At 39.1% G+C, this 26,701-nt stretch overlaps 1 protein-coding gene across 3 annotated transcripts; it reads right to left on the reverse strand.

Annotated features, from left to right (window-relative positions):
* Nucleotides 1–873: 873 nt before the first annotated feature.
* On the reverse strand, nt 874–7,639 carry LOC149190868 (squamosa promoter-binding-like protein 14). Of its 3 annotated transcripts, none has more exons than XM_089412294.1 (11): nt 7,487–7,639; nt 5,925–7,237; nt 5,553–5,746; nt 4,546–5,417; nt 4,367–4,441; nt 4,127–4,234; nt 3,902–4,022; nt 3,649–3,784; nt 3,315–3,465; nt 2,588–3,193; nt 874–2,488 (listed from the first exon to the last, which is right to left on the reverse strand). In XM_089412294.1, exons 2-11 carry the CDS (start codon nt 6,479–6,481, stop codon nt 2,036–2,038), a joined length of 3,273 nt encoding a protein of 1,090 aa, XP_089268420.1. In that variant the 5' UTR covers nt 6,482–7,237; nt 7,487–7,639; the 3' UTR covers nt 874–2,035. The 3 variants fall into 3 exon arrangements, with proteins under 3 accessions (XP_089268420.1, XP_089268422.1, XP_089268421.1); XM_089412296.1 differs by having other exon boundaries at nt 7,397–7,625; XM_089412295.1 differs by having other exon boundaries at nt 5,925–7,625.
* Nucleotides 7,640–26,701: the final 19,062 nt, after the last annotated feature.

A 26,701-nucleotide genomic window follows, 5' to 3' on the forward strand; every position in this document is an offset into this window, starting at 1 on the left:
GGGTGTTTCAGATGTTTTTGATGGCACTGAATCTATTTCCACTGTTAAAAACATTTCCACCATCAAAAACATGATTCAAACACTTGGGATTTTTGTAAATCTAAGTTGTAGCTGTCAAAATTCAATATTTTGGGTGCCTAGGATGTTTTTGATGGCGTAGAATCTATTTCCACCATCAAAAACATGATTCAAACATTGCAATTGCAAGATTTCTTGATATTTTTTTACCCAAATTCCAGCCACTTTTAACCGTCTGGGCAATTCCTCTCCTTGGTAGACGACTTGTTTTAAATATGTCACCTCTTAAAATTTGAAGGAACCCTCTAATCTTGCCGCCACTCTTTTCTAGGGACATGAATCTGTTGATAGCTTCTGCACAGTTCTATGTTTGGCAAGACCATGTTGTAAGGGTTTAGCAGTATTAGCTACTTTCTGCTTCTCAGTTATTTCAGTAAGTCCCAGTGAGGGGACTGTTAGAAGGTTGGGTCAGCGCATCATTAATTTGAGTAATAAAATGATTGAATTGCAAGAGGCAAAATGCAGGAAGGCTGGTGGTCCCATAGACTATTTCTAGTCTCGTGGGCGTTAAAAATTCATTCATTCATAAAGTAAAATCAAACACATACTCAATATATAGCTTAGCTGGCTGTTTTGTTTGTATTTAATCTAATGTTCCTGAATGCTCAGCCTATAAAACCTATTACATGACAGATCAATCTTAATTTTGTAAAATCTATTACATAACAGATCAATCTGTTCCTGAATGCTCAGCTTATAAAACCTATTACATGACAGATCAATCTGTTCCTGAATGCTCAGCTTATAAAACCTATTACATGACAGATCAATCTTAATTTTGTAAAATCTATTACATAACAGATCAATCTGGAATCTATTAGATAACAGGACAACTTGCACTGACGGATTTATAACATGGCAATGCTATACCGCACAACTTTATATTGAAAAATACACATTGTTTCAGCTGCTTCTATAATATGTATGCTCTGACGCAGATACTGCAAGCACAAACCTGAACAAACTTACAGCCAAAATCTAAAGGCCATAGAGTTAATCTCTCATGCCTATAAAAATTGAAGATTCATTGTTTCTTTAGATCTGGTTAGGCCTCTTCTCTAATTCCAGCACATCAGATAGACTTGCTATAAATGCAAGTGGAATTTTGATGCTCTGCAAGGTTCCAGGGAAAAAAACCTGTTATATCAAATTTCCAAGGGCCTTCCTTAAACCTTCTGAAACATCAAGGTTCCATCTGTATTTTTGCCAAGTCTGTCTGGTGCTTATAATTTTCCTTTCCTCTAGACATGAGAGACTAGTCAACGACACAAAGTATCGGTCAGTTGAATCATTTGAGACTAAAGAATATTCACAAGAGTTGTAAAAGAACTTCCATAATTCGTGTATATATTGTGTGATTGTGAATCTCCTCAGTTAGAAACTGAGATGTTTGAACTTGTACAAATAAAAATGAGACGCCTCGAAAGATTTCCGACGAGGTGTTCATTCTGAAAGTAGCTTTCTAATAGTCTAACCCTCTTGAAGAATGAGTACTTCTGTAGAACTACATAATCAAGTGGCACCTTTATTATATGATCCATTAATTTGCAAGCCTTGCTTTTCATCTGACATCCTTATGACAAAATCCTCGCAGTGAAAGCTCTGCCACAACTACGGCAAAAGTTTCAAAATCCCACTCCCTGATCCCAACAGGATTTTTCACAGCATTATCCCTCAAATGACAGAACATTCAAAAGATCCTTGCAGTATAGTGGTTCCGTCGTCCACCGTGAAGAAAGTGGCCCTCCCTTATAAACTAAACATTACAATCCATTCAAATATGCATAGTGATATAGAAACATTTCTTGGCAGGTCAGAAGTACCAGTAACACTTCTGAACAGTATCATCTAGTCACTTGGAATAACAGACCATTCCCTAGTGTAACCGAATTTCCCAAAGGATGAGGCAAGATACCCAAAGATATATATTTATATGTGTATATATAATTAAACAACTTCATTCGCTACCATATTGAATTTTTTCCCACATGAACGGTGCAACTGAACCAATTGTGGGGAGTGTCTTGAACAGCAAGCATACACAAACACAGACTGTTGCAATGCCAAGCAAGGAATGAACAAATGCGGGATACATTAAACCATGATAGCTGCCCAGCCTTGATACCCTGTTGGAGCTGAGTCTCATGCACTTGGAACAACTTGTGGGAAGCTTCCGCAATGTGACCTGAGACAACTCTATATTTAAACCTACTGTTCTGTCAACACCTTGCATTGCAGTCCTGTTCAAAGTTGGTTCTTTTGGGATTGTTATTGACACCTGAGCCCTTCTCTGATCTGTCAATTTTTTCTCTACCAGTCTGTTATATGTGTGATTATTTCTCATCAAGGCATAGCCATGTGGGGTCTGCTGGTTTGCATCCAAGGCTGTGGTCCAAGCTTGCAATCCAAACTGCAAAAGGACGAGAATTATGTCAAAACTTTGAGGCAATTATCGTTTAAAGGCCATACTTGCTTAGCCAATCAAAAAGCATGTATTCTATATTCTCACCTTTTGTGGATCATCTGTCAAAGCATCAATTATGTCATCTGCGTTTTGCATACTTGCAGCTAAATGCAGGGGCGTAAGACCCCCTGGGCCAATCACATCTGGTCTGAATGCAATGTTTCTATAATTACTTGATGATGGTATATAGCACAGAAGCATATCCACAACTTTTCTACAATTTCTCTTCACTGCCCTGTGCAGCAAATTAATTTCTGACAAGATATTGAATGCCTCTGGAACTGATTCTTCTTCTTCACCATACATTCTAAAAAGTATATCCAGAACCTTCTGCAGTAGAGAATTCCAATCCCTTTCCACAGAAAAAATCAAAAGAAACTTGAAACGGGCAGGTGAACATTTTGGAGAAAAAGGACCGTCCTTAAAGTAAGAATTTCTTTGGAAAAGCCATCCCAACTCATTTAGAAAAGTGACGATGTCTTCTTGGATACCAAATACGACATCATCTCGAGAATGTGATTTTGAATGCCGATTTGTTACTTTTCCCTCACGGAATCCTTCAAAGTCATCTTCTAGGGTAAGTAGCTCTCTACATATCGCGCTGTCTGCCACAATAACTGGAAAGTTGTTGCCTTTCAAACCTCGCTCAACCTGCATATTATTTCAATCCAGGGTTGTATCAGGGTAAGAACCAGAAGGAAACAACTCAAATAAAAATAAATGGATTTCAAATATCAGGAGAAGCACATGGAAATTATTATTAAAAACCCACCTCCATGAAAATACGACCGAAGACATTAGCCGGCCCCCCTGGGAATTTGTGTTCAATGGTAGTGGCATTCGAGAGGAGAGTACAACAGCCTGCTTGATGATCCTCGGGAACATTTTGTGAGATGCACTTTCCCCTGTAAGCACATAGAATTCTGCATACAATATTCCTAAGAATATAAGATTTGATTCAAACCCGAATATTGCTTATTTATTCTATTTTCCATTCTTATTTAATATACAAATAATTTTTGGAAAAAAATTCATTCAAACCTATCTATTCCTGCTAACAACTTTGGAATAGATCTGTCTAGTAAACAATTTACACACAAACTTACTTTGTGCCAGGAGTTGTCAAATTGTGGCCTTTGAGAACAAGTCTAGTTTCTTCACCTGCTACAACTGCAATAGGCCAGACTGAACATATTTCTGGAGCATCCAACGAACTAGAAGCCCTGCAAAACCTAATCTTACCTGCAGCAAAATGGCAAGTAGAAATAAGGCATGTTATTGCACAAAGAATCTAGAATGAGTACTAGAAAGGCTTAGATACTGCAAAAAATTCTCTCTGAATATAAGGTAGGTAATTACCATCTCTAAATAAAGCTAATTGTTGTTCGGCTTGAACTATCATACGACCATTCCTCCAAAAACTGTTACGACTATCCTTTAAAAACAGTAATTTCATACGTTCTTGCAAATCTCCTCTTAGCTGCAGGAAATGAGTATTGATATCAATACAGCCTTTTCAACAAACAACACTGAATGTAGAATAAAGGTTTTCATCATATCAAATGTTTCTGATAACGCACATGCCTGTTCCCATGCATTCATTGGCATGGATGCAAATATCGTGAGAATAACACAGCCAGGCCTTATGTAGCTCTCCATGTCTGATGGGCAGCGAGACAACCATTCAAGAATCTACAAAGACACAAACGTGTTATGGTCCAGGCTCCAGAAAATATAAACAGATTACTTACGAACAAAATTGACACTTTACTTCAAATACAAAGTATTTTTTTACCAAAATTTTAATAATCGCATAGATCTCACCTCGGACCTCAGCGTTTGGGGAAAATCGCTCGGGTCTTTTCCAAAAAGTTTGAAAATAATTCTGCTTGTGCGTTCCTGAAAATTTCAGTAGTCCGAAATCCTATTAACGTGTCCAAACCCTCTATATCCATAGTCATCCATAGAGATAACGGAAGGAGGAAAAACAACATATCACATACCTTTGTATCTGAATTCGAACTTGATGGGGACTGATCTGAACTTGAAGAAGTATACCCATTAATCTTAAGATCCGAACCTCCAGGTGGAGAACTTAAGGGGATGTTGTGCAGGTCATTCATCCTTCCACTATTTGAGAGACCGAATTTGCACAATCCATCATTTTTAGGACTTTGATCTGTTGTTAATTCATCTTCCTCCGAAACTGAGACACTATCAATCTCTTTGTTTTTATCTTTGGAATGCAAAGGGAAAAGTTTCTGTACGACAGGTGGTGACGCAGATGGACTCCTTGAAGAGAACCGCCCTTCCACGGGATTGCAGCTATCCTCTGCGAAATACTGATTTGAGACCACAAGATTTGGATGGCGCATGCCATCAGAAGAATTAAAATGGTGCACAGGCCAAACAAGATTGCCTCTAGAGAGGACACCTTTTGAAATATTCTCGCAACCATCAGAAACTGCTACATTGTCAGTGTTCCTAGATGCAATAAGGGCTGAACTTATGTCCAGGAACTGTTGACTGATTGTTTGCTGATTATTAGAGTTGTTTGAATTCAGAGTCTTCTGTGTCATAAGACTTCTTTGCAGTAGACTCAGGGCTTCAGGGGAGCGTTCTGTCAAGGTTGAGAGAATCCTCAACATTTCTGAGTCCAGAACAGGATCAGTTGTCTGCAGAACTTTTCCCTTGGCATCCTGCTCTTGAGCTTGTGGTTGCATATTTTGTGAAACGTTTAAATCAATTGTCAGCTGAGGCCGAGTTGTGCCAAAATCTCCCAACGATGGCACAGATTTCAGTTTGCTGAGGCATCGTATGAGATGCTCCTTGTCCAATGATCTCTGGCCAATCAACTTGTCCACGGAATTGCTTGCTAGAACAAGGATCAGTCAGTTTAGTGGATTGAAGAACAATCAGCAGCGGAAAAATGGATTACAGAATAACAATGAAAAAATTTCTCACCATGATAATCGGCTGCAAACATAGATTTAAGTCAAACAGGCCTTACCTTGATGTTGCTGGGACAATACAGTAATAAGGCTAGCAATGTTGACATTTTTCGAAGCTCCATTTTCATCTCCATTGATAAATCCCCTGCAGCCGATCTCTTCGGCTTGTGTTTTCCGTCTCCGCTTGTTATGCCCGGCTAGCCTTCGCCGGCAGCTCCTCTTTCCCTCGTCAAATTCTCCAAGGGGGTGGAACCTGCAAAATGAAGGATGACATGAAATCTTTCCCACCATCTCTCACAAAAAAATGCTTATCTCTGACACAATTTTAACTCGGAGCTATCACTACTACTTCAGGATTTAGTCAATAGCTATCCATCATGCTATATGACCATGTTATTACAGCAAATATAAAAGAGGTCGTTACAACGTACCTGCTACATTGTTGGCAAAATCGTTGCATAACAGTTCCAACCAGGGCTGTTGAAGCTTTGGAATGGAATTCACATACTTTGTGCCTTCTGTGGTAGTCCTTGGCATTGGTAAGATCTTTCCGACAATCGTCCACTTGACAAAGTGGATATGAGCTCGAGATTAAACCAGATCTGAAACGTTTACTATTCTTTGAATTACTGTCATCACCGTATAAGCTTCCCCCTAGCTTCAGAGTAAGGTTTCCTTCATCTTCTTCTTCCGATGAATACTTCCTTTTGTTATTTTCTGGCCGCATATTAGTAGAGTCGTAGGTTCCCAATTGTAAAATCCTTGAAGAAGCCTCTGCATTCTGAACGGTAGAACCCTCCCTGCCTTGACTCTTTTCCTCGGCAGGTTTTGCCACGAACCTTACGCTGTCCCATTCCCAAGATTCCGCATTCCAACCCGCATTACGCTCTTGGTGTCTAGAAGTGCCGTCATGTTTCTGCTGCGCAAATCTTCCCGGAGGAAACGGATGGGAGAAGTATGCAACCCTAGGACCTGCTTCATTTTCCATTCTTCGTCTCGGAAAAGGTTTTCCCTCCGTCAATTGTTGCAAAACTCAACCGTGGTATAATTGAAGCCCCCGTCTCGGCTTATATTCTGAAGAATTCTTTATAACCCAGGGTTCCAGAAAACGACCGTAAATCCAAACTTTTTCTAACATTCAAGGATCAAACTCTTCGGACAACTTCAACATCGTCTTTAAAGCCAAACCTTTGCGGGACCGTCCGTGCAGATTATTCGACCTGTTCGATTAAAATTAGCGCTTGAACTTCAAAGAAAGCTTAAGCTGACCTGTTCCAACGTTGAAAAACTCGTCCTTTCAATATATAATGAACAATATATTATATACAAGATTTCTGGCGCTGGTTTCCCGGTGAGAGTCCCGTACAAGTGAAAATCCCGTACAATTTACCTGTTTCCTTAAAATGTTAAAGCGAACCGCTCCGATGGAAAAGCCGGGGCCATGTTCGACCTGTAGGTATATGTCGAAATTTTGCCTCTCGGCAATAATTTTATTATTTTAACACTTTTGTCGTTTGTAAACGCCGACATTTACACAAATCTTAAGGTATGCGTCAGGGAAATGCAAAATCCAGGCAAAGCAGCTGCCTTACACAGATTAGAATCTTTCCACGAGAAAATAAATCCGGCTTTGAACCGTTCCAGAGGAGAAAGACACTAAAAGTGGTCCGTTTTCACAGATTTAAAGCTTAAGAAAGGACCTCCTCCGCCTCGTTCCAACAGTAATATTCCCGAACATGGCCACCTGCTTCAAACAAATATGAATTTAAATCCTAAATCATTATAATACAGGTTCTTCTAAAACCTAATGCTGTGCAGCGGCCATTCAAAAAGTCGACCTTCAAACAAATCTCTTTTTAACTTTCAAGATTAATGCGTAACCGCAATTCTTCCAAAATCCAACCTTCTGAAAGGAGTCAAATTCCACTCGCTTCGAAGAAAACAAAACTGCCAGCCATCTTTATCGAAATTAGCAGATAGAATAAGTTCGTACCTTGGCAGGCTGGCAAGCGAGAACAAATCGAAACAAGGGTTCCTGCAACAAACAAGAACTACTTGGCGAGTCTTGGACGAGATCTCTCCACGCTGACGGGGAACGCAATTCTGAAAATCTGAATTTTGAAAGACACGGCAGAATTAAAATTTGAGCAACTCCACCGCGCGCAGTTATAGCTGACTCGGACCTTAACAGAAAGAAAACGGCAGGGAAGACGGAACAGAAAGAATTATCTTTCACCTCCTTTTATGTAGACGGTAACTGCGCCGACCGCCCGCTCCGAAGACGACAAAACTGTCGTCAGTGGAATACGACTGACGTGGCAATATTATCGACATGCTAAATCGAGTTTCACCGTTGTCCGCAGGTTATTAATTGATAACTTTAGGATATTTTTATCAATAATGTTTTTATAATTTCTCTCGTGTTTTTTCTTCTTTTGGCTTTTAAAGATAGAACCCATCGAGCTCTATATTTTTCTGGGATACTTCGATGCACATAGATTAATTAGGACTAAAAGTGTTGTATTCACTCAGTGTTGTATTCTGAGGAGTTGTTTTTAGTGTGATTTTTTGGATTTTTGGGTGTTGGAATTTGATTGAAAAATTTGAGATTAAATTTTGATTTGTACTATTTAAACTGGTTTTTTTAGAGTATATTTAGATTCAACACCTTGAAAAACTCTTAGGACGTTTTGATTGTGCAGGATTACCAATCAAGTTTGTGATTTCAATAAATTATTACCGGATTTTAGAGAAATTTCACCAAAAAAATCCATGGAAAAGCTTCCAAAAAATCGCACTAAAGACAACTCCTTAAAATAATTCTCTAATAAAAAAAGTATAGAATAAAGTCCCACCATAAATAGAAGATGTACAAACAATATGGGAAATTTAAATAGAAGATGTACAAACAATATGAGAAATTTACATAGATGTATAAATTAATATTGGAACTCTAACAAACTAATGAGTACATTGTTTTGTATTTTATTTTTAAATATAAAATATATAATACAAAATATATGTTTATTTAATTATAATATATATGGTGTTCTAGTTGAGTTGTGAGGGTTAGTTTAATTGGAGAAGTTTTCGGGAAAAAAATATACATTGTATTTTGAGTAGTCATTTTTATTTTCTCTACTTTACTTAAACTATCCTAATACTTTGTTTATTTAATTATGGAACAATAAATTAATACAACAATGTAATGCCCCACTTAAATCTTATCTACAAATTTTGTTAATGTTTACATTATCTGAAAATATTGAGAAATATTGGTCTAATATAAAATTCATAATTTCCATTATTCAAATTCCCCACTTACCTTCTCAAATTGAATATTAGGTAGGATATGGTCTCATTCTATTATTGCAAATAATATATGTATTCATCTCACATTCCCCAATGTACCCTCACATTTACTAGGGAGAAGACATGGTTCTCTCCATGTAATTACATCTCACATTCCCCAATGTACCCTCACATTTACTTGGGAGAAAGCATGGTCCTCTCCAACTCATTATCAATATATATATTTATTTCACATTCCCCAATGTACCTTCACATTTACTAGGAAGAAGACATGGTCCTCTCCATGTAATTACATCTCATATTCCCCAATGGGAGAAGACATAGTCATTTCTATTTAATTATCAATATATATATTCATCTCACATTCCCAAATGTACTTTTCAGATTTACTTGGGAGAAGAAATGGTCATTTCCCATTAAATTCCCAATTTTATATTCATGTTACATTCCAAATGTACCCCCAGCTTTACTTGGGAGAAGAGAAGTCAACTGTAAAGATGGATGAGAAGTTAATGACATTAATGAGAGGTGGTTGAGATGGAGAAGTGAAGGAGGGTATAAAAAGGGAAGGAGGAAGGGAGAAAGGGGGATGTTGGGTCTTGCTTATGATTATGGAGTTGGTTGTGATTGTTTGGACTTGTTGTGTTTTGGAGACCTTAGGAACCTGTAGAGTTTTCTTGGGTTGTTGAAAGGAGGGAAGTATTGTTATCTTGGTCTGAATCATTCATCTTGGACACACACACTACATCTGGTTGGACTTGGGCTCAGAGGGCTAGGGAACCTGTGGAGGTTTCCTGGGCTAGGGATTATTTCCTAGTTGGCTAGGAGGTAAATCCAGTTGGGTCTGTTAAGAGGAGTGTTCTGCAGGAGCAGCAAGACAAAGGTATTTCCATCAGCCACCGGTACAGGTGTTCCTCCATAGACTACACTTGTAAAGTTTATTAGAATGACATGTTCACCTTAGTTTATGCTGATTAGAATGTAAATGATAAAATTTTATTTGTTTAAAAGTCGTGTAAGTAAGTAAGTTATCACCTCTTATCGCATTTAATTTCATAAGAAATTAGATCTGTTAGCATACCCTAGGGGAGGTCTCTTACACATGGTATCAGAGCTTTGGTTCAAAATCTGGGCCCAAAGACCGCTAGAAGTAGGGCTTGAATCTCCGACCTTGTAGCTGTTAAGCTGTTGTAGTTAACAACCTTTACCCATCAACATCGCCGCCATGGCCTTCTTTTCAACACATAGTGCTATCAATTTGACTGCACAAGTTATGATGGTTGTGAGAAATTCGCGTTGCCTTACTCAAAACGACTTCAAAAAAAAAAACTTAGCACAGGGATCAACTCGGCCCACAAATTAGAATCTCTTTCTAGATTTTATGGATTGGTCGGATAATGGCCTGTCCTGAAACTCGATCTTTCAAATGAAAATCTCGATCTCCTTCGAAAACTAATCAATTTGGCCTTTTACGATTCAATTCCTTGTTCAAACTCACCACAGTTAATAGCTACTACAGTGACATGATTCCACTCTTGGCTTTCAATCAACGCGACCCTGGTGAACACGAGTATTCAGTAGTTTGATCAGCAATATGAACTCAACATGGCTTTAATGCTCAATTTTAGTTCTCGATTTAGTGCCACATCGACTTTTACGCTGATCCGATCAAGTCCTTACGCATGCACTTATTTCACACACCCAATTTATCATTGCTAGCTATCAGCGATACATCTGTACAACAGTCTCTGGATGCCATAAATGACCATGATCTAATGCGACCACTATTTCCTTCAGCTCCGACTCTGTGTAGGTCGGTTCATGCCCAGCTTCTGATCACACGATCCAAGGGAATCAATGCAGCCCATCAAATATGCCTGCAGCTTCATGTACTCTCTGATCTGTTATGTTGACTCACCATACTGTGATGCACTAGCACTGAATTTGTACTCCAAAAGAGCCCTCGGGTTTCTCATAGGAGGTTCCCCATATCTAGATGGTTCCTCCCACGGAATATGAACATTTTGATCTGAAAACATTGTCATAATCACGACCACAAGTATCACGATTAAAAGGTCAAGCCCAAGCAAGAGTAAGATCAATCTTTGAAAGGTTTGTTGATAATTTTGCGTGGTCTACTTCTTCGTTAAGATCAGTCATATCACTGGCCCTAGCAAGGAAAAATATCACCTCTATTCTAGGCTTCAAAGACCGAGCTCCTTGTTAAATTCTGGAAAGTCTTGGATCTTATTAAAGGAAAACGAAGACTTTTGAGGGGCGTACAAACCCTAACGTAAAAAATCAAAGGGCTGATTCAATAAGCCCTCACAAGGTCGAGTTTATTGTTCAGAAAATCACAGTCCTAGGCTCCTTATACAGAAATATTTTAGAAGGTTTGATTTGAAAAGGTCTTGAGGTTCAACACGATCCAGCCCTTCAGATGATGGCAACATAATCTGGAATCCACACTACTTCATTGTCTCTACAGGTCTATTCTATCCTGTCTACACTCTGTTTCTCTCGGATGCTTTATATCTGCTCTCGATCCCCATAATGGACTTCTACATGATGAAAAGTCTCTCACTTTTGGTATGGTCTGATCATAATGTCAAGTCTTTGCATCCTTTTTATAGCCAAATTACATTAACATGTCCTCTGTGTAATATATACCGTATTTGCGTTATAATTTTTGAGCTATAGTCTCACTTCACATAAGTATCTTCTGCGCATAGCCTTAGGCTCTGTTATATACATTTATTTCACTACAATATGTGATGGTTGATCTCTACTCTTTACATATATTCTCAGCATCCATATCTCAGTAATTGGTACAGTCTCAGGCACATCAATATGATGGTTTACTCTACAGTTCATAATTTGATTTTGATGCTCTGTATTATGAAACTTGCTCTCTAAGTTACTTACTGTGATACTCACTCTCTGGCGTGGCTCAATAACATTGTTGCAATAGTTCGATAAATGGCAGTGTCATACTATTGCTTAAAAGGATCTGGTCTCAAATCTCACTCTTTTAGAGATGAATCCATCAAATTCCGGGCTGTGTTATTATATGGAACATCTATAAAGAATATCACTCTGAAGAAGACCGAGTATCATCTATTAGACAGTTCATATGCCTGCGGCCCTCTTGATGAGGCTGTAGTTGAAGCGTTGAATTTCCAAATTACGATAAGGATTAGCCCTTCATCAAGACAGACTTCTGAAGCAGTCCAAGCCATGAAGGAGTTAATATAGTCAAACACAGAATCTACCCTGTGAAGGCAGCCAATCTGAGATTCAAAGCCTTCCGGCCTTTCTTGTAATCTCAACACTTCTGGCCTCTCGGCATTAGGGCTGGCCCCAACCTAAGCAGCTCTGCCTAGCTGGAAAAAAGAAAAGAAAAAGAGAGTAGGGCAGTGAATCATTGTGCTCCATTTGCACTCTTGGATCACAAACTTTTTGGAACGTGCTCCAGAAATAAGGGTTTATGTACCTCTATAAATCCAACAATCAGATGGGCCCATAACTTTGACATTCTCAGCCCTACCACACACGCAAGAGGAGCTTCACGAAACTGCATTGCATCAACACTGTTTATCTGCTCAATTAATTTCTCATGGAGTTCTTCGAGCCTTAATGCAAGGTGAAAATATATGCATCTTCCATTACTATTTCTTGATCCATCCTTGATATCTTTCCACTTCTGCTAGGCTCACTAGAGTCTCCATAAGAAATTGCTGCCACTATATGTCATTTCTACAGGCTGAGTTCCCCCCTTATAATCTACCTTAATCAATTCATTGGACCTCTTCCAGAAAGGGGAGATATTCATGATATTGGTACAAACCCAACAAACATTACATGCATCATACCACTGTCAAAGTCTCGAAAGAATGAGACTGGTGGAACAGGTCTGACTTTCGAGGACCTTATGGAAAATACTTGCTCAATTTGTTCAATATCATAACTACACCCTAGGGCAAATGTACAGGCTAGAGGGTTATCAACACGAGAAATATATATAAACTCAACACCTTCAAATATTTTGTCTTCTGCTTAATTATAATACCTGCCTCTACTAGATTTAAGCAACATATTCAACAACATTTTCTTCAGTAAAAGATCTGGGTTGTCCCTAATGCAAGAGAAGTTTTGAAATAAACAGCTAATTCCATATCCTTCTTTCCTAATTTTGACCGTAAGCCTGAAATAAGTTGCAGGTCTTCAATCAGTTTGTTTTCATAGACTTGGTTAACCAACTGGCATTCGGTTTCTTGTTGCCATTGCTATTCCAACAACTTTTCCTCCAACCATTCTAAGTTTAGTTTATATTCTCTCAACCTTTCAGCCAGACTATCATTGGCTATCTGAAGCTTTGTTATCCTTGGCATATTATATGTTATTGTAGCTCTTTCTTCCTTTAATTCCTCCTTCATTTTAGAGCATTAAATTTCCATTGTTGCCTTCAGGGTACTAAGATTGTTTTCTATCTCTGCCTCAAATACATGATTGCTGGATATTTGGGCCTGCAATCTCTCACACTCTAACCCCAGGCAATCAAGCTTAGTAGCCAATGAATCTATATGTCCATTCTTAAAATCCAAGTCCTACCTAAACTATGACATTTGATACCCGACCTTATTCATTTCATTAGCAGTGTCCTAAATTATCTAATTGTTAGGGAGTAATTTTATCTTTTTCTAAAATATGGGTTTTCCAAGAACAGCAATGCACTTTCTGTTCTTGAGTATGGTGACCAGATATGCTTGGTTTCAGTATGTAAGATGTATAGGAGGGCACGTAGTAAGTGCTCACAATTGATGTCAATGATTGTTATTGTTTCGGAATTGGCAGTTGTGTGGACATGTGGTTGTTCTTTGTCTAGAAAGATGGTTCTGTTATACTTGTAAAAGGAGTTTCATATCATACCTTCATATAATTGGTTTGATGATCCAGTGTCGATAGCACTTTTACTGAAGGGATAGGGACTGACAATGCATTAGCCACAGATCTGTTCATGAATTTTGTTGAACTCTGAGAAGCCTCATTTTGATTGTCAGTGTTGGAGAAATCATTAGGGTATTTGTGGAGCAATTCTTTGTTCAACGTCGCATCCCTAACAATCCATCTATTATTATGAGCTGCATGAGAAATTGTGCTTCTATGAGATAAACTAGCAGATGAAGAAAATTGAGAGCTTGAATGATTCTGGAAATCATACTCTCCTTTGCTATTGATAACATTTTCAAAACAAGAAACTGCACCATTACCTTCAGCCATAGGTTCCAATTAAGTTAGGTATTCCCTCTAGCGATTGATCGAGCTTCAAAAACTATTTGAGATGTACGAGCCTTGTAAAGGAACTCCATTGGCAGAGGTTTTGAGCTTTTAGCCCATGGTCATGCATCAAGGGAATTTTAGCAATGCCAAATTTGTTAATGTTTTAATTTTTTTTTTTAGATAATTGAGTTTCATAGCGTTTGAAATCAATTAGCATTTTGCTATATTTTGGCACAATGAGGATAAATGAGCAGTTTATACCTATAAGCTTTATCTGGCACATGACCAATTTAGTAAGGGCTTAAGAGTGTTTAGAAGAGGCTATAAATATTTATTTATGGCAATTTGTTGCTTCAATGTTTTAATTTTGTCACCTCTTTTTGTAAACTCAGCCAAAAAAAAAAAGTAATATTTTTTTTTATTATTATCAATATTAATTATTTATTAGGTGTTAAGATAGGAAGTAATGTTCCTTTGCTATTAATGTTAATCATGTTTTAAGTGTTAAATAATAATAATAATAATAATAATAATTGAGCTATTAAATATAAGGATTTTCATGAAACCATTATGTAGAACCGAAGCTTACATCATATAAAAATTGGAACGACAATGTCATGCCCATGTTTTTTGTTGTTTGTTTGTTTGTTAATATTAGCTTATATCAACTCAATTAAGATAAAATGGAAATGAAACATAGAAAACATTTATGTACAAGGCATGTATATCAAATATTAGATAAATATTATGGACAACTTAGATCATAACATCCACAACTTCATGCAACAAGGTTATACATGGCAACAAGTCACATTGCGGTATAAATGGTTCATTGTTCTTATCAAAAGATTTGGCTTGAAAATAGTGAGTCATAGGTGAGCTACAGTGATCACTTACATAGTGGCATAACTTGAATTGATCTATTGCTTAGGGTTCTCTATGGACTATCTAGAGTGTGGAAGAAAATGCTAGGAATAGTGCTAATAAGTCTTAGATATCATGTAGATTTTGAACAAATCAAAATGGTGAGGACGCGAAGGAACCAAGGGCTTGGAGAGTCTTCACAAGGACCTCCTTCAAATAACCCATTACCTTCACCAGAATTGATTCTCATCCTGTGTTCCCTGGAAGCAATTAATGAAACCTTAAGAGGGCGCCAAACAAATGAAATGGAAGGGGAACACCCTTCATCAGGGTTAGGGAACCCCGAGGGATCTAGAGACTATGATAGAAGACCTCCAGTTGAGGAAATTACTAGGGAGCTCCAGAAAATTAAGCTCCCAGAATTTGCAGGAGGTCGTGCCAGTGAGCGTGCAGAAGCCTGGTTAGAGGGGATGGGAAGGTGTTTCGCACTAAGGGATTACAATTCCAATTCCAAAGCCAAAATAGCAATATTCCAACTCAGAGATAGTGCTCTGAATTGGGTGGGTAACTTGGAGCATCAACTACACATCACTTCACACACAGTTACTTGGGAATTATTTGAGGAGAGGTTCAGGAAGAAGTACCTGCCAACGTATTATGAAGAACAACAGGTAGGAGCCTTCCATGCCCTGATACAGGGAGGTTGTACTGTAGAAGAATATGAAATTCAATTTATGGAATTGGTCAAGTATGTCTCCTACATGGATACTGACCAGCGCTAAGTGGATCGTTTTATGTATGGATTGAGACCTAAGATTAGGGCAATGGTGCAGATGTGGAAACAATCCTCAATTGCAGAAGCTGTAGAACATGCTCGTTATGCCGAAGAACACCTAGACTTAAAGGGTGAAGGCAGAGCCATCTTTCCGCGTCAAACAAGGTTTATGGGGAAGGCCCCTCGTACCTTCCCAAGGGGAGGAAGTCGAAGGACACCACCAAATGGAAACAGGGTTTTACCTAGAACACCAACAGTAGGGATTTCAATGGTTTCTAGTGCAGCTTCACCCACAGCTTCAAGGGCGCGTACAAATCAAAGTCATATGCGAGGAGCAGCAAGTAGGGGCAGGGGTTCCAGGGGAAGAAACTCTTTCCAAAGAACTCCACAACATTCGGTTCAAGGTCCACCACGCATCACTTGTTGGGGATGCGGAGGACCTCATTACCAGCGGGACTGCCCTGAGTTTCGAACCAGTAACAACAGAAGAGAGGGAAAAGAACCAATGGGGAGAGCAGGTAGCCACCACCGAATCTATGCAGCAGTTGACAATCAGCAAGTTGAACACCAGTCTGCTGTGGTAGAAACCTCAGGTATGATAAACAAAGTAAAAGTTAAAATTTTGTTTGACTCTGGTGCTACAGATAGTTTCATTTCACCAGTTGCATTAGAAAAATGTGGATTGGCAGCCTATGAGCACGATGACTTTAAACAAGTTGAGATGGCTTCCGGAATAAAACAAGCAGTAGGGCCTAGTGTTGACCAATGTCAGGTAAACCTCGGGGTGTGTATGACTAAGTTGAAGGCATACGTCACAACATTGGGGACGTATGATGTAGTTATTGGAATGGATTGGCTAGAAGCTCATCGACCTTTGGTAGACTATTTCAAGAAGAAGGTGATCTGTTTAGATGATGAAGGTAGGCCAATTGAGATTTGTGGAATCAAGAGGGGAGTGTCCCTATGATTCATATCCATGATGAAGGCAAAACGTTGTCTCAAACAAGGTTGTAAACTATATTTGGTCAAGACTGTAAGTGACCAGAAAGGACCTTCCCTGGATCAACATCCAGTTTTAACAGAATTCAAGGATGTTTTTTCAGAGGAATTGCCTGGATTACCTCCTGTAAGGGAGATTGATTTCACCATTGATCTGAAACCAGGTGCAGAACCAATATGTAAGACACCCTATAGGATGACAACTCCCGAGCTTTGTCAGTTGCAGATGCAGTTAAAGGAGCTCTTAGACTTGGATTGATCAAACCTAGTATTTCCCCTTGGGGTGCACTAGTAATTTTTTTCAAGAAGAAAGATGGTTCCTTGCGGCTATGCATAGATTATAGAGACTTAAATAGAGCCACACTAAAGAATAAGTACCCAATACCTTGAATAGATGACTTATTTGATCAAATGAAGGGGGCAGCAGTCTTCTCAAAAATCGATCTACGATATGGGTACCACCAATTGAAGATAAAGGAGGAATACATCTCAAAAACTACATTTCAAACTCGGTTTGGGCACTATGAGTTCATAGTTGTTCCATTCGGTTTAACCAATGCACCAGCAGTATTCATGAGCCTCATGAATGGTGTGTTCAGGAAGTATTTGGACCAATTCCTGCAAGTCTTCCTTGATGACATTCTTATATATTCCAAGAATGAAAAGAGCATGAAAAGAACCTAAGAGTAGTATTGACTTGTTTAAGGGAAAATCAATTGTATGGGAAATTGTCAAAGTGTTCCTTCTTTCAGAAGAAATTCCATTACCTTGGGCACATCATTTCAGGAGAAGGGATTTCAGTTGACCTGGAAAAGGTGAAGGCCATAATGGATTGGCCAGTACCAAAATATGCCCATGAGGTACATAGTTTTATGGGGCTAGCTGGGTATTATCGCAGGTTTGTGGAAGGGTTTTCAAGGATTGCAAAACCCATCACCACATTACAGCGAAAGGGGGTTAGGTATGAATGGACAAATGAATGTGACATTGCATTCATAGAGCTGAAGAGGTTACTAACTAGTGCATCGATCCTTCAAGTACCAGACATGAGAAAAGACTTCACTGTCTGCACTGATGCTTCGACGCAAGGATTGGGTGTAGTATTGATGCAAGAAGGCGGAGTAATAGCTTACGCTTCTAGAAAATTAAAGAAGCATGAAGAGTTATATGCTACCCACGACTTAGAATTGGCAGCAGTGATGTTAGCCTTGAAGCTATGGAGACACTACCTCATTGGGAGAAGATTTGAGTTAAGAACAGATCATCAAAGCCTGAAGCATCTCTTCACTCAAAGGGATTTGAACGCCAGACAAAGGCGATGGAGCAAATTCATGAGTGAGTATCATTTTGAAATCTCATACATCAAGGGAAAGGAGAATGTAGTGGCAGATGCACTAAGCAGGAGGCCACGAAACTTCTCCCTAGTAGCCTTAAAGGTAAATTTAAGGGAGCTATTGGAGAAACTCTTTGAAGATAGTTGGTATCTAAAATTCATCTCAGCTATCCAGAATGGGAAATAGATAGAACCAAAGTTTGAAGGATATGTCCTTGAACCAGATGGGCTATTGAGATTCCAAGGGAGAATGTACGTACCTAATGAACGGGGTATAAGAGAAACCATCCTCGGAGAGTCTCATAGAGCACTCTATTGTGCACATCCTGGGGTAAAGAAGATGTACGTAGACACAAGGAAACTCTTCTTTTGGGCAGGCATGAAGCATGACATAGTCCAGTTTGTCGCCAAATGTCTTGAATGTCAGCGAGTGAAGGTTGATCATCGCCATCCAGCAGGACTCCTACAACCTCATGACATCCCTACATCTAAATGGGAAGTAATTTCCATGGATTTCATGGTGGGTTTACCACTCACTTCCTAGAGGCACAATGCTATATTGGTTATAGTTGATAAATTGACCAAAAGTGCCCATTTCATCCCAATAAGGGACACTTACGATGTTATGGATGTGGCGCGAGTGTTTGTCAATGAAGTTATCCAACTGCATGGATTACCCACAAAGATCATTTCTGATAGAGACTCCCGATTTACATCTAGGTTTTGGACAAGTTTGCAGTCAGCTCTAGGAACTCAGTTAAACCTAAGCACTACATATCATCCAGAAACAGATGGGCAAACTGAAAGAGTAAATTAGGTTCTGGAGGACATGCTTAGGATGTACGTCATGGATAATCAGACTCAGTGGGAAAGGTACTCACCATTGGTAGAGTTTTCCTATAATAATAGTTATCACAGTTCGATCGGGATGCCTCCTTATCAAGCTCTATATGAAAGGCCTTGCAGGACGTCGTTGAGTTGGGAAAAGTTGGAGGACCGAGTGATAGTTGGCCCAGAATTAGTTCAAGAAATGGAGGAACAGGTAAAGCAAGTTCAACAAAGGTTAAAGGAAGCACAGGATAGACAGAAAAGCTACGTTGATTCACATAGGATTGATCGCAGTTATGAGATAGGGGGCCAAGTTTTTATTCGTATCCGGCCCAACAAAAGCACCATCCGGTTTGGGAAGGGGACGAAATTGTCACCTCGGTTCATAGGACCTTTTACGATCAAAGAAAAGATTGGACCAGTTGCCTATCATCTTGTACTGCTGCCCCATTTGCATAAAACTCATGATGTTTTTCATGTATCTATTTTACGACATTATGTTTCTGATGAATCTCACAAACTGGATTGGCAGGACTTGCAGGTCTCGGACAAGGGAACCGTAATGGTAGAACCATTACGTATATTGGATCGTAGGGTTCGACAGCTTAGACGTCGCATAGTGGACCAAGTTAAGGTCCAGTGGGACAAGTATAGCCTAGGATCTGCTACCTAGGAGGATGCAGAGACTATGCGTTGTGACCCCTCACTTTTTGAGCATCTGTGATGCCTATTTTGATTTAGATAGCTACCTATGTTAAGATTCTATTTCCATGTTATTTATTTAGGAACATTATGTAATATTGATGCATTTGATTTGACACATAAAACTACTCATATGACTCAGTTGATAAATTTGATATTGATGATAGAAATGGTTGATGTATGGACTACATGTATGACTCACTTAGTGATGGATTATCTAGTGCTTGACTTATCATAATTATTTTGGTTTATATATAGCTCAAGTGGATATGATTTATTTAAATGAATGACTTAGTGAGAATTCCCAGATTGACTCATGGATATTGGACTTAATAATGTGATGATTATATGTCTTATTGTTATATAAATGCATGAATGAGAGCTAACCCGCAGGGGAAAAAGAACTATATGATAGCCAAGAGGGAAGGACGAGACATCTCATGAGGAAGGTATAATGTACATTATTTTACTACATTTGGTATCTACTTGATATGCACTCTTATGACATGAGTAAAATGAAAATGACAAGTGGCAAGATGACGTGACTGGATTATTCAATGACAAGTCCAACCAGCTCTGAAGTGTGGTCCGTATTAGGGTATTAACCCTAGTTCTGCAAGAGGGGTGGAGGCATTTCCCACCGTGTATCCTTCGAAACCTGGAATCGTGGGAGGGCAGTGGTGGACACGCTCCCCTAGACGTGTGATGACGATTGCCAATTGCCTGCTGGGGAAGTTAGGTCGATGTATTCAATGCTTCCACCATGTTGGTTTTATCAGTGGTTAGTATGGTCGTTGCCATTGATAAAGCAACAGAGGACCAATAAGGTGGGGACAGAAGTAGGTCAGGATGGATAGGAGGATATAGATCAGTTGAAGACTCTTGATGGGAAGTAATGTCATTGTCTGACTTATCAAATTTTATTGCTATAACTCTCTCTGATTTGCTATGCTTTCGACCTCCTTGTATTTTTTCATTCTAACTTCGGGACAAAGTTTTCTGAAGGAGGGGTGTATGTAATGCCCCACTTAAATCTTATCCTAAAATTTTTGTTAATGTTTACATTATCTGAAAATATTGAGAAATATTGGTCTAATATAAAATTCATAATTTCCATTATTCAAATTCCCCACTTACCTTCTCAAATTGAATATTAGGTAGGATATGGTCTCCTTCCATTATTGCAAATAATATATGTATTCATCTCACATTCCCCAATGTACCCTCACATTTACTTGGGAGAAGGCATGGTCCTCTCCAACTCATTATCAATATATATATTCATTTCACATTCCCCAATGTACCCTCACATTTACTAGGGAGAAGACATGGTCCTCTCCATGTAATTACATCTCACATTCCCCAATGTACCCTCACATTTACTTGGGAGAAGACATAGTCCTCTCTATTTAATTATCAATATATATATTCATCTCACATTCCCAAATGTACTTTTCAGATTTACTTGGGAGAAGACATGGTCCTTTCCTATTAAATTCCCAATTTTATATTCATGTCACATTTCCAAATGTACCCCTAGCTTTACTTGGGAGAAGAGAAGTCAACTGTAAGGATGGATGAGAAGTTAATGACATTAATGAGAGGTGGTTGAGATGGAGAAGAGAATGAGGGTATAAAAAGGGAAGGAGGAAGGGAGAAAGGGCGATGTTGGGTCTTGCTTATGATTGTGGGGTTGGTTGTGATTGTTTGGACTTGTTGTGTTTTGGAGACCTTAGGAACCTGTGGAGGTTTCTTGGGTTGTTGAGAGGAGGGAAGTATTGTTATCTTGGTCTGGATCATTCATCTTGGACACACATACTACATCTGGTTGGACTTGGGCTAGGGAACCTGTGGAGGTTTCCTGGGCTATGGATTATTTCCTAGTTGGCTGGGAGGTAAATCCAGTTGGGTTCGTCTAGAGGAGTGTTTAGCAGGAGTAGCAGGACAAAGGTATCTCCATCAGCCACCGGTACAGGTATTCCTCCATAGACTACTCTTGTAAAGTTTATTAGAATGAAATATTCACCTTAGTTTATGCTGATTAGAATGTAAATGATAAAATTTTATTTGTTTAAAAGCCATGTAAGTAAGTAAGTTATCACCTCTTATCGCATTTAATTTCATAAGAAATTAAATCTGTTAGCATACCCTAGGGGAGGTCTCTTACAAACAAGAACGTAGCTTTGTCATGTCTTACATGTTTTGACAGTCAATTAGTATCACGGTTACAGTTTTTTCATGTATCAACTCTTAGTTAGGGCTACGGTTTTGTCTTTTAGAATCTTCTAGAAATTCTACACATAAATAGTTCCACATGTGTCCATGATAGGCTTCCACATGGTATCTACTTGGTATTGTAGTGGTTGAATAGTTCCTTGTGTGTTAGTGATAGGCATTCACATGGTATCTACTTGGTATTGTGGTGGTTGAATAGTTCCTCATGTGTCAGTGATAGACATTCACATGGTATCTACTTGGTATTGTGGTGGTTGAAGCATAGGCATGGCATCCTCATATGATATCCAATGGAGATGATATTTGAATAGTTGGAAAATTCTCAATGAATAAAACAATATTAGAGAGCTATGAACTTTCATGTTTACCTACATTACTCGTTAGACACGGAGGCAGTGGAGCTTTTCGACCAAACACTAGAGGCAAACTAAGTGAGAAAAGAGCATGATTGAATGCGCAATCAAGGCATCATCAAACTAGAGTTTGTAGAACCATGAAGAGAATGGGGTACGATTATGAGATGATCCAAAATGGATCATGATATAATTTGCCATTTATCTTGGAACTTTTGGGTGGAAAAGTTGAGGAATTGGCTTGCAAGGCCAATTTTAGGAGTGGGTCCCAATTTGATGATTTGGGGTTTAGATACTTCTATAATCATTTTGAGGCATCAATGACACTTTTGAGGGTGAAAAGTTTGCAAGCTTGCCTCTCATCCCTTCAACATTATTCTACACATGGAAAGATTTCCAACAATGCAAAATCATGTTAATCAAAGTTCATTTGTGGAATTTATATCTCTTGCAAGTTGACCGACAATATTGACCTCCATGGCACCAAGTGGATGCCATGTCATCCCTCATTATTCACACATGTGGGATGGTCACATATGGACTTTCAAAATTATTTTAGAGTGTCCAAAATATTAACAGTAATTAAGGATTAAGGGATGAAAAATGCACTAACACTAACATGTTGATGGTGTTGGACCTGCCAACATTTAGGGGATCTCCCCGATATGAAGTCCCAACTAAACCTCAAACCTTTTGGAGTACGAGTCCCAACAGTGGGTGGTAGTGTAATGCCTTGACTGTGGTAGCACACAAAGGTAAGTATGATAACTTTGGGTGAGAGAAAGTGTGTGACCCTGCGGAGAGTCAAGTTGGATGCATGAAGGTTCTAACACACGGAGGGGAAAAGGAAGTGCCCCCCCAAAATCCTGTAACAGTATGCGACTTGAAAGGAACACACGAACGGAATGGCATCACAAGATAAAATGCAGAATAGTCCACAAATTAAAGTGATGGGTTAATCCAACAACACACATTCCAACAAGATTCATACAATTGCATACAAAGTAGTTCATAAGCAAATGCATAAGTTAAATAACACACATTGCTAAAGCAACCATAATAGTCCAACTACAATAACAACTCTTAGTTAGGGCTATGGTTTTGTCTTTTAGAATATTCCAGATATTCTACACATAAATAGTTCCTCATGTGTTATTGATAGGCATCCAGATGGTATCTACTTGGTATTGCGGTGGTTGAATAGTTCCTCATGTGTCAGTGATAGACATTCACAAGGTATCTACTTGGTATTATGGTGATTGAAGCATAGGCATGGCATCGTCATATGATATCCAATGGAGATGATGTTTGAATAGTTGGAAGATTCTCAATGAATAAAACAATATTAGAGAGATATGAACTTTCATGTTTACCTACGTTATTCGTTGGACACAACGACATTGGAGCTTTTCAACCAAACAATAGAGGCAATCTGAGTGAGAAAAGGGCATGATTGAATGTGCAATCAAGGAATCATCAAACTAGAATTTGTAGAACCATGAAGAGAATGGGGTACGACTATGAGATGATCCAAAATGGATCATGATATAATTTTCCATTTATCTTGGAACTTTTGGGTGGAAAAGTTGAGGAATTGGCTTGCAAGGCCAATTTTAGGAGTGGGTCCCAATTTGGTGATTTGGGGTTTAGATACTTCTATAATAATTTTGAGGCATCAAATGACACTTTTGAGGGTGAAAAGTTTGCAAGCTTGCCTCTCATCCCTTCAACATTATTCTACACATGGAAAGCTTTCCAACAATGCAAAAATCAGGTTAATCAAAGTTCATTTGTGGAAGTTATATCTCTTGAAAGTTGACTGACAATATTGACCTCCATGGCACCAAGTGGATGCCATGTCATCCCTCATTATTCACACATGTGGGGATGGTCACATATGTACTTTCAAAAATATTTTAGAGTGTTCAAAATCTTAATAGTAATTGAGGATTAAGGAATGAAAAATACATTAACACTAACCTGTTGATGGCATTGGACCCGCCAAAATTCAGGGGATCTCCCCGATATGAAGTCCCAACTAAATCTTAAATTGTTTGGAGTAGGAGTCCCAGGTGAGTGGTAGTTTAATGCCTTGACCGTGGTAGCGTGCAAAGTTAAGTATGATAACTTTGGGTGAGAGAAAGTGTGTGACCCTATGGAGAGTCAAGTGCAATGCACGAAGGTTCTAACACATGGAGGGGAAAAGGAAGTGCGCTCCCTAGAAGCTTGTAATAGTAGCAACCAGAAAGGAACACACGAACAGAATGACATCACAAGCTACAATGCAGAATAGTCCACAAATTAAAGTGATGGGTTAATCCAACAACATGCATTCCAACAAGATTCATACAACTGCATACAAAGTTGTTCATAAGAAAATGCGTAAGTTAAACAACACACATTGCTAACACAACCATAATAGTCCAACTACAATAACAACATATGCATAAAAGCGTGTCAACTTTGATATTATTAAAAGAAGTGAAAGTTCCATCCATACATACACCATTAACGACCACTAGCCCCAATAGTGGAACATTACAATCAAGAACACCTGCTACTCCAAAGAAGTATACTCGCTCTACTCTGTGGAGAAGCCAACACTCGTCACAATAATCCCAAGCCTTTTCTAAGCCTAAGCCTAGCCAAAATCTTGGCTCCCAAAACCCTGTTCTATGAGTTATGAGGTTTTATTTATAACAAAGGGTGGGGTGACCCTTGACATTCCCCTCTGTGACTCTTTGACTACCCTCGTGACTATTCAACTTCCTTACAAGTAACTCATTACATAACATGATGGCCTTTCACATTCCACTAATGACACTTGGAATTTCACTTACAACATATTTACAAATAATATTACATCTTCCACATGTACCTATGTGAGACAAAATAAGCTAGAGACAACCTGACAAGACAAAACACTATGACTCCGAAATTTGGGGAAAGACCAACTCGGAAACCTCCACTTGGTGCTTCTCAATCACATATTGAGGCCAAGCTTGGTACTGCATGATGGTGTCCTCAAACTACCTGATGGTGTCTTCTTGAAAATGGACTCTTGCCTCCATGACATTCGGGTATATGGTCTCGGAACCTGTATCCAGCTCATTTTGAAGCAAAGCAAACATGGTGTTGACCTTGACAAGACCATCGATGTACTTTTGCATGTTGTGTGCATTCAACTCCAAGTCTTCCCTAGCGGCCTCTCATCTTAGTTGCTCCACGTATTAATCGTTCTATAGTCGGACTTGGTTCTTGTGTTTAGCATTGGTGAGGGAAACTACATTTGTTCACTCTCTTCCTCAGTTGTTGATTGTTCCGACTCATCAACATATATTGGCGTTGTTTTCTCTATCATTGCCCCTTGCCTTTTTCCTTCTTCCTTTTACTACTTCTCTTCCAGTTCTTTCCTCCTCAACTCTCATCCTTCCTTCGGTTCTTGTTCTGCTTCCTGCGATCTCAGTTTTGCTACCTACAAGCTCTTCTTTTCTCTCTTTCTCTACTTTGTTGTCTGTGTCCTCTGATTTCTTTTGCTTCTACTGCCAAATATGCCTGCATGAAGATTGAATCTGCTTTCACTCTACAACTTTGTTCTCCCTTTATTATGTCAGCAACTTCCTCTTTCCCTGATCTTGTACTAGATTGTTGCCTTCTTCCATTGTTGCTAGACTTGCTTCCATGTTAGTGTTGACTCCTTTTCTATGAACAGTTGAGTGTCCGCATATATTGGTGAATAAACTAGTGCTTGCTCAACTACTTCCCCAATGCTGCTTTCAGTGGTCTCTCTAGAAGCAGCTCTCTTTGGTGCCATGATACAATTACTGTTGGGTAGAAGTGCTTCACAAGTGTGGTAATTATGGGACAGAAAGGACACTCATGGAAAGAAAACATTAGCTCTTACAAATCTAAGTTCATAGCATGATCAAGCAACAGTGAGGGCATCTAATGAGAGGGATTGCACAATTTTTACTGAAAAACGTGACTGACTAACTGTGGGAACTACGCACTGGGCAGTCCCAGTAGTTAGTGTGGAAGCTTGATGATTGGAATTGTACAATGCACATTTCAATCTGGGTCGGGGCCTAGGAGAGTGTGCATTGCACAGTCTCAGTGGCCAAGCTAGGAGACTGGCTCCTAAAACCGCATAGTGCGCAGTTGGAGCCAGGCTAGGATAGGCTCTGCGCAATTCCAGAAGCCAAGGTAGAGGCCTTGAGCTCCCAGATTGTGCATTGCATGCAGTGAGGTGTGAGATCCGGGCAAGGGGAGCCCAGATCTACCCATGGGGAGTTTGAAAATAAAGAAGACCTAAAGGATGATTTGATTCTAGGTGTAGAACTAACTAAGTATTGATACATGCATGTGAAACAAGTGTAACAATTGATTAAATTGAAGGAAAATGAAGCATGTGAAGAGAGTCACCACAACAACAACCGTTGGTGCAAAAACGGGAAAACTCATTCGACACTTGGGAAATGCAATCTATAACTTGAAACAAAACTTATACAAGTTAAAAAAATTTAAAAC

The sequence above is a fragment of the Pinus tabuliformis genome, chromosome 3_1, assembly GCF_031772625.1.
Source record: "Pinus tabuliformis cultivar Carrire ecotype Pingquan chromosome 3_1, CPIR1, whole genome shotgun sequence".
In the NCBI taxonomy this organism is placed as follows: Eukaryota; Viridiplantae; Streptophyta; class Pinopsida; order Pinales; family Pinaceae; genus Pinus; species Pinus tabuliformis.

What these genes read in the sequence shown, in the direction of transcription:
- LOC149190868 (XM_089412294.1), bottom strand. Translation starts at nt 6,481, where the DNA reads ATGGAAAATGAAGCAGGTCCTAGGGTTGCATACTTCTCCCATCCGTTT. An exon ending in ATTGTCCCAGCAACATCAAG is followed by an intron (nt 5,418 to 5,552) that starts GTAAGGCCTGTT and finishes TCCTTGTTCTAG; the next exon opens with CAAGCAATTCCGTGGACAAG. An exon ending in CCCAAACGCTGAGGTCCGAG is followed by an intron (nt 4,235 to 4,366) that starts GTGAGATCTATG and finishes GTGTCTTTGTAG; the next exon opens with ATTCTTGAATGGTTGTCTCG.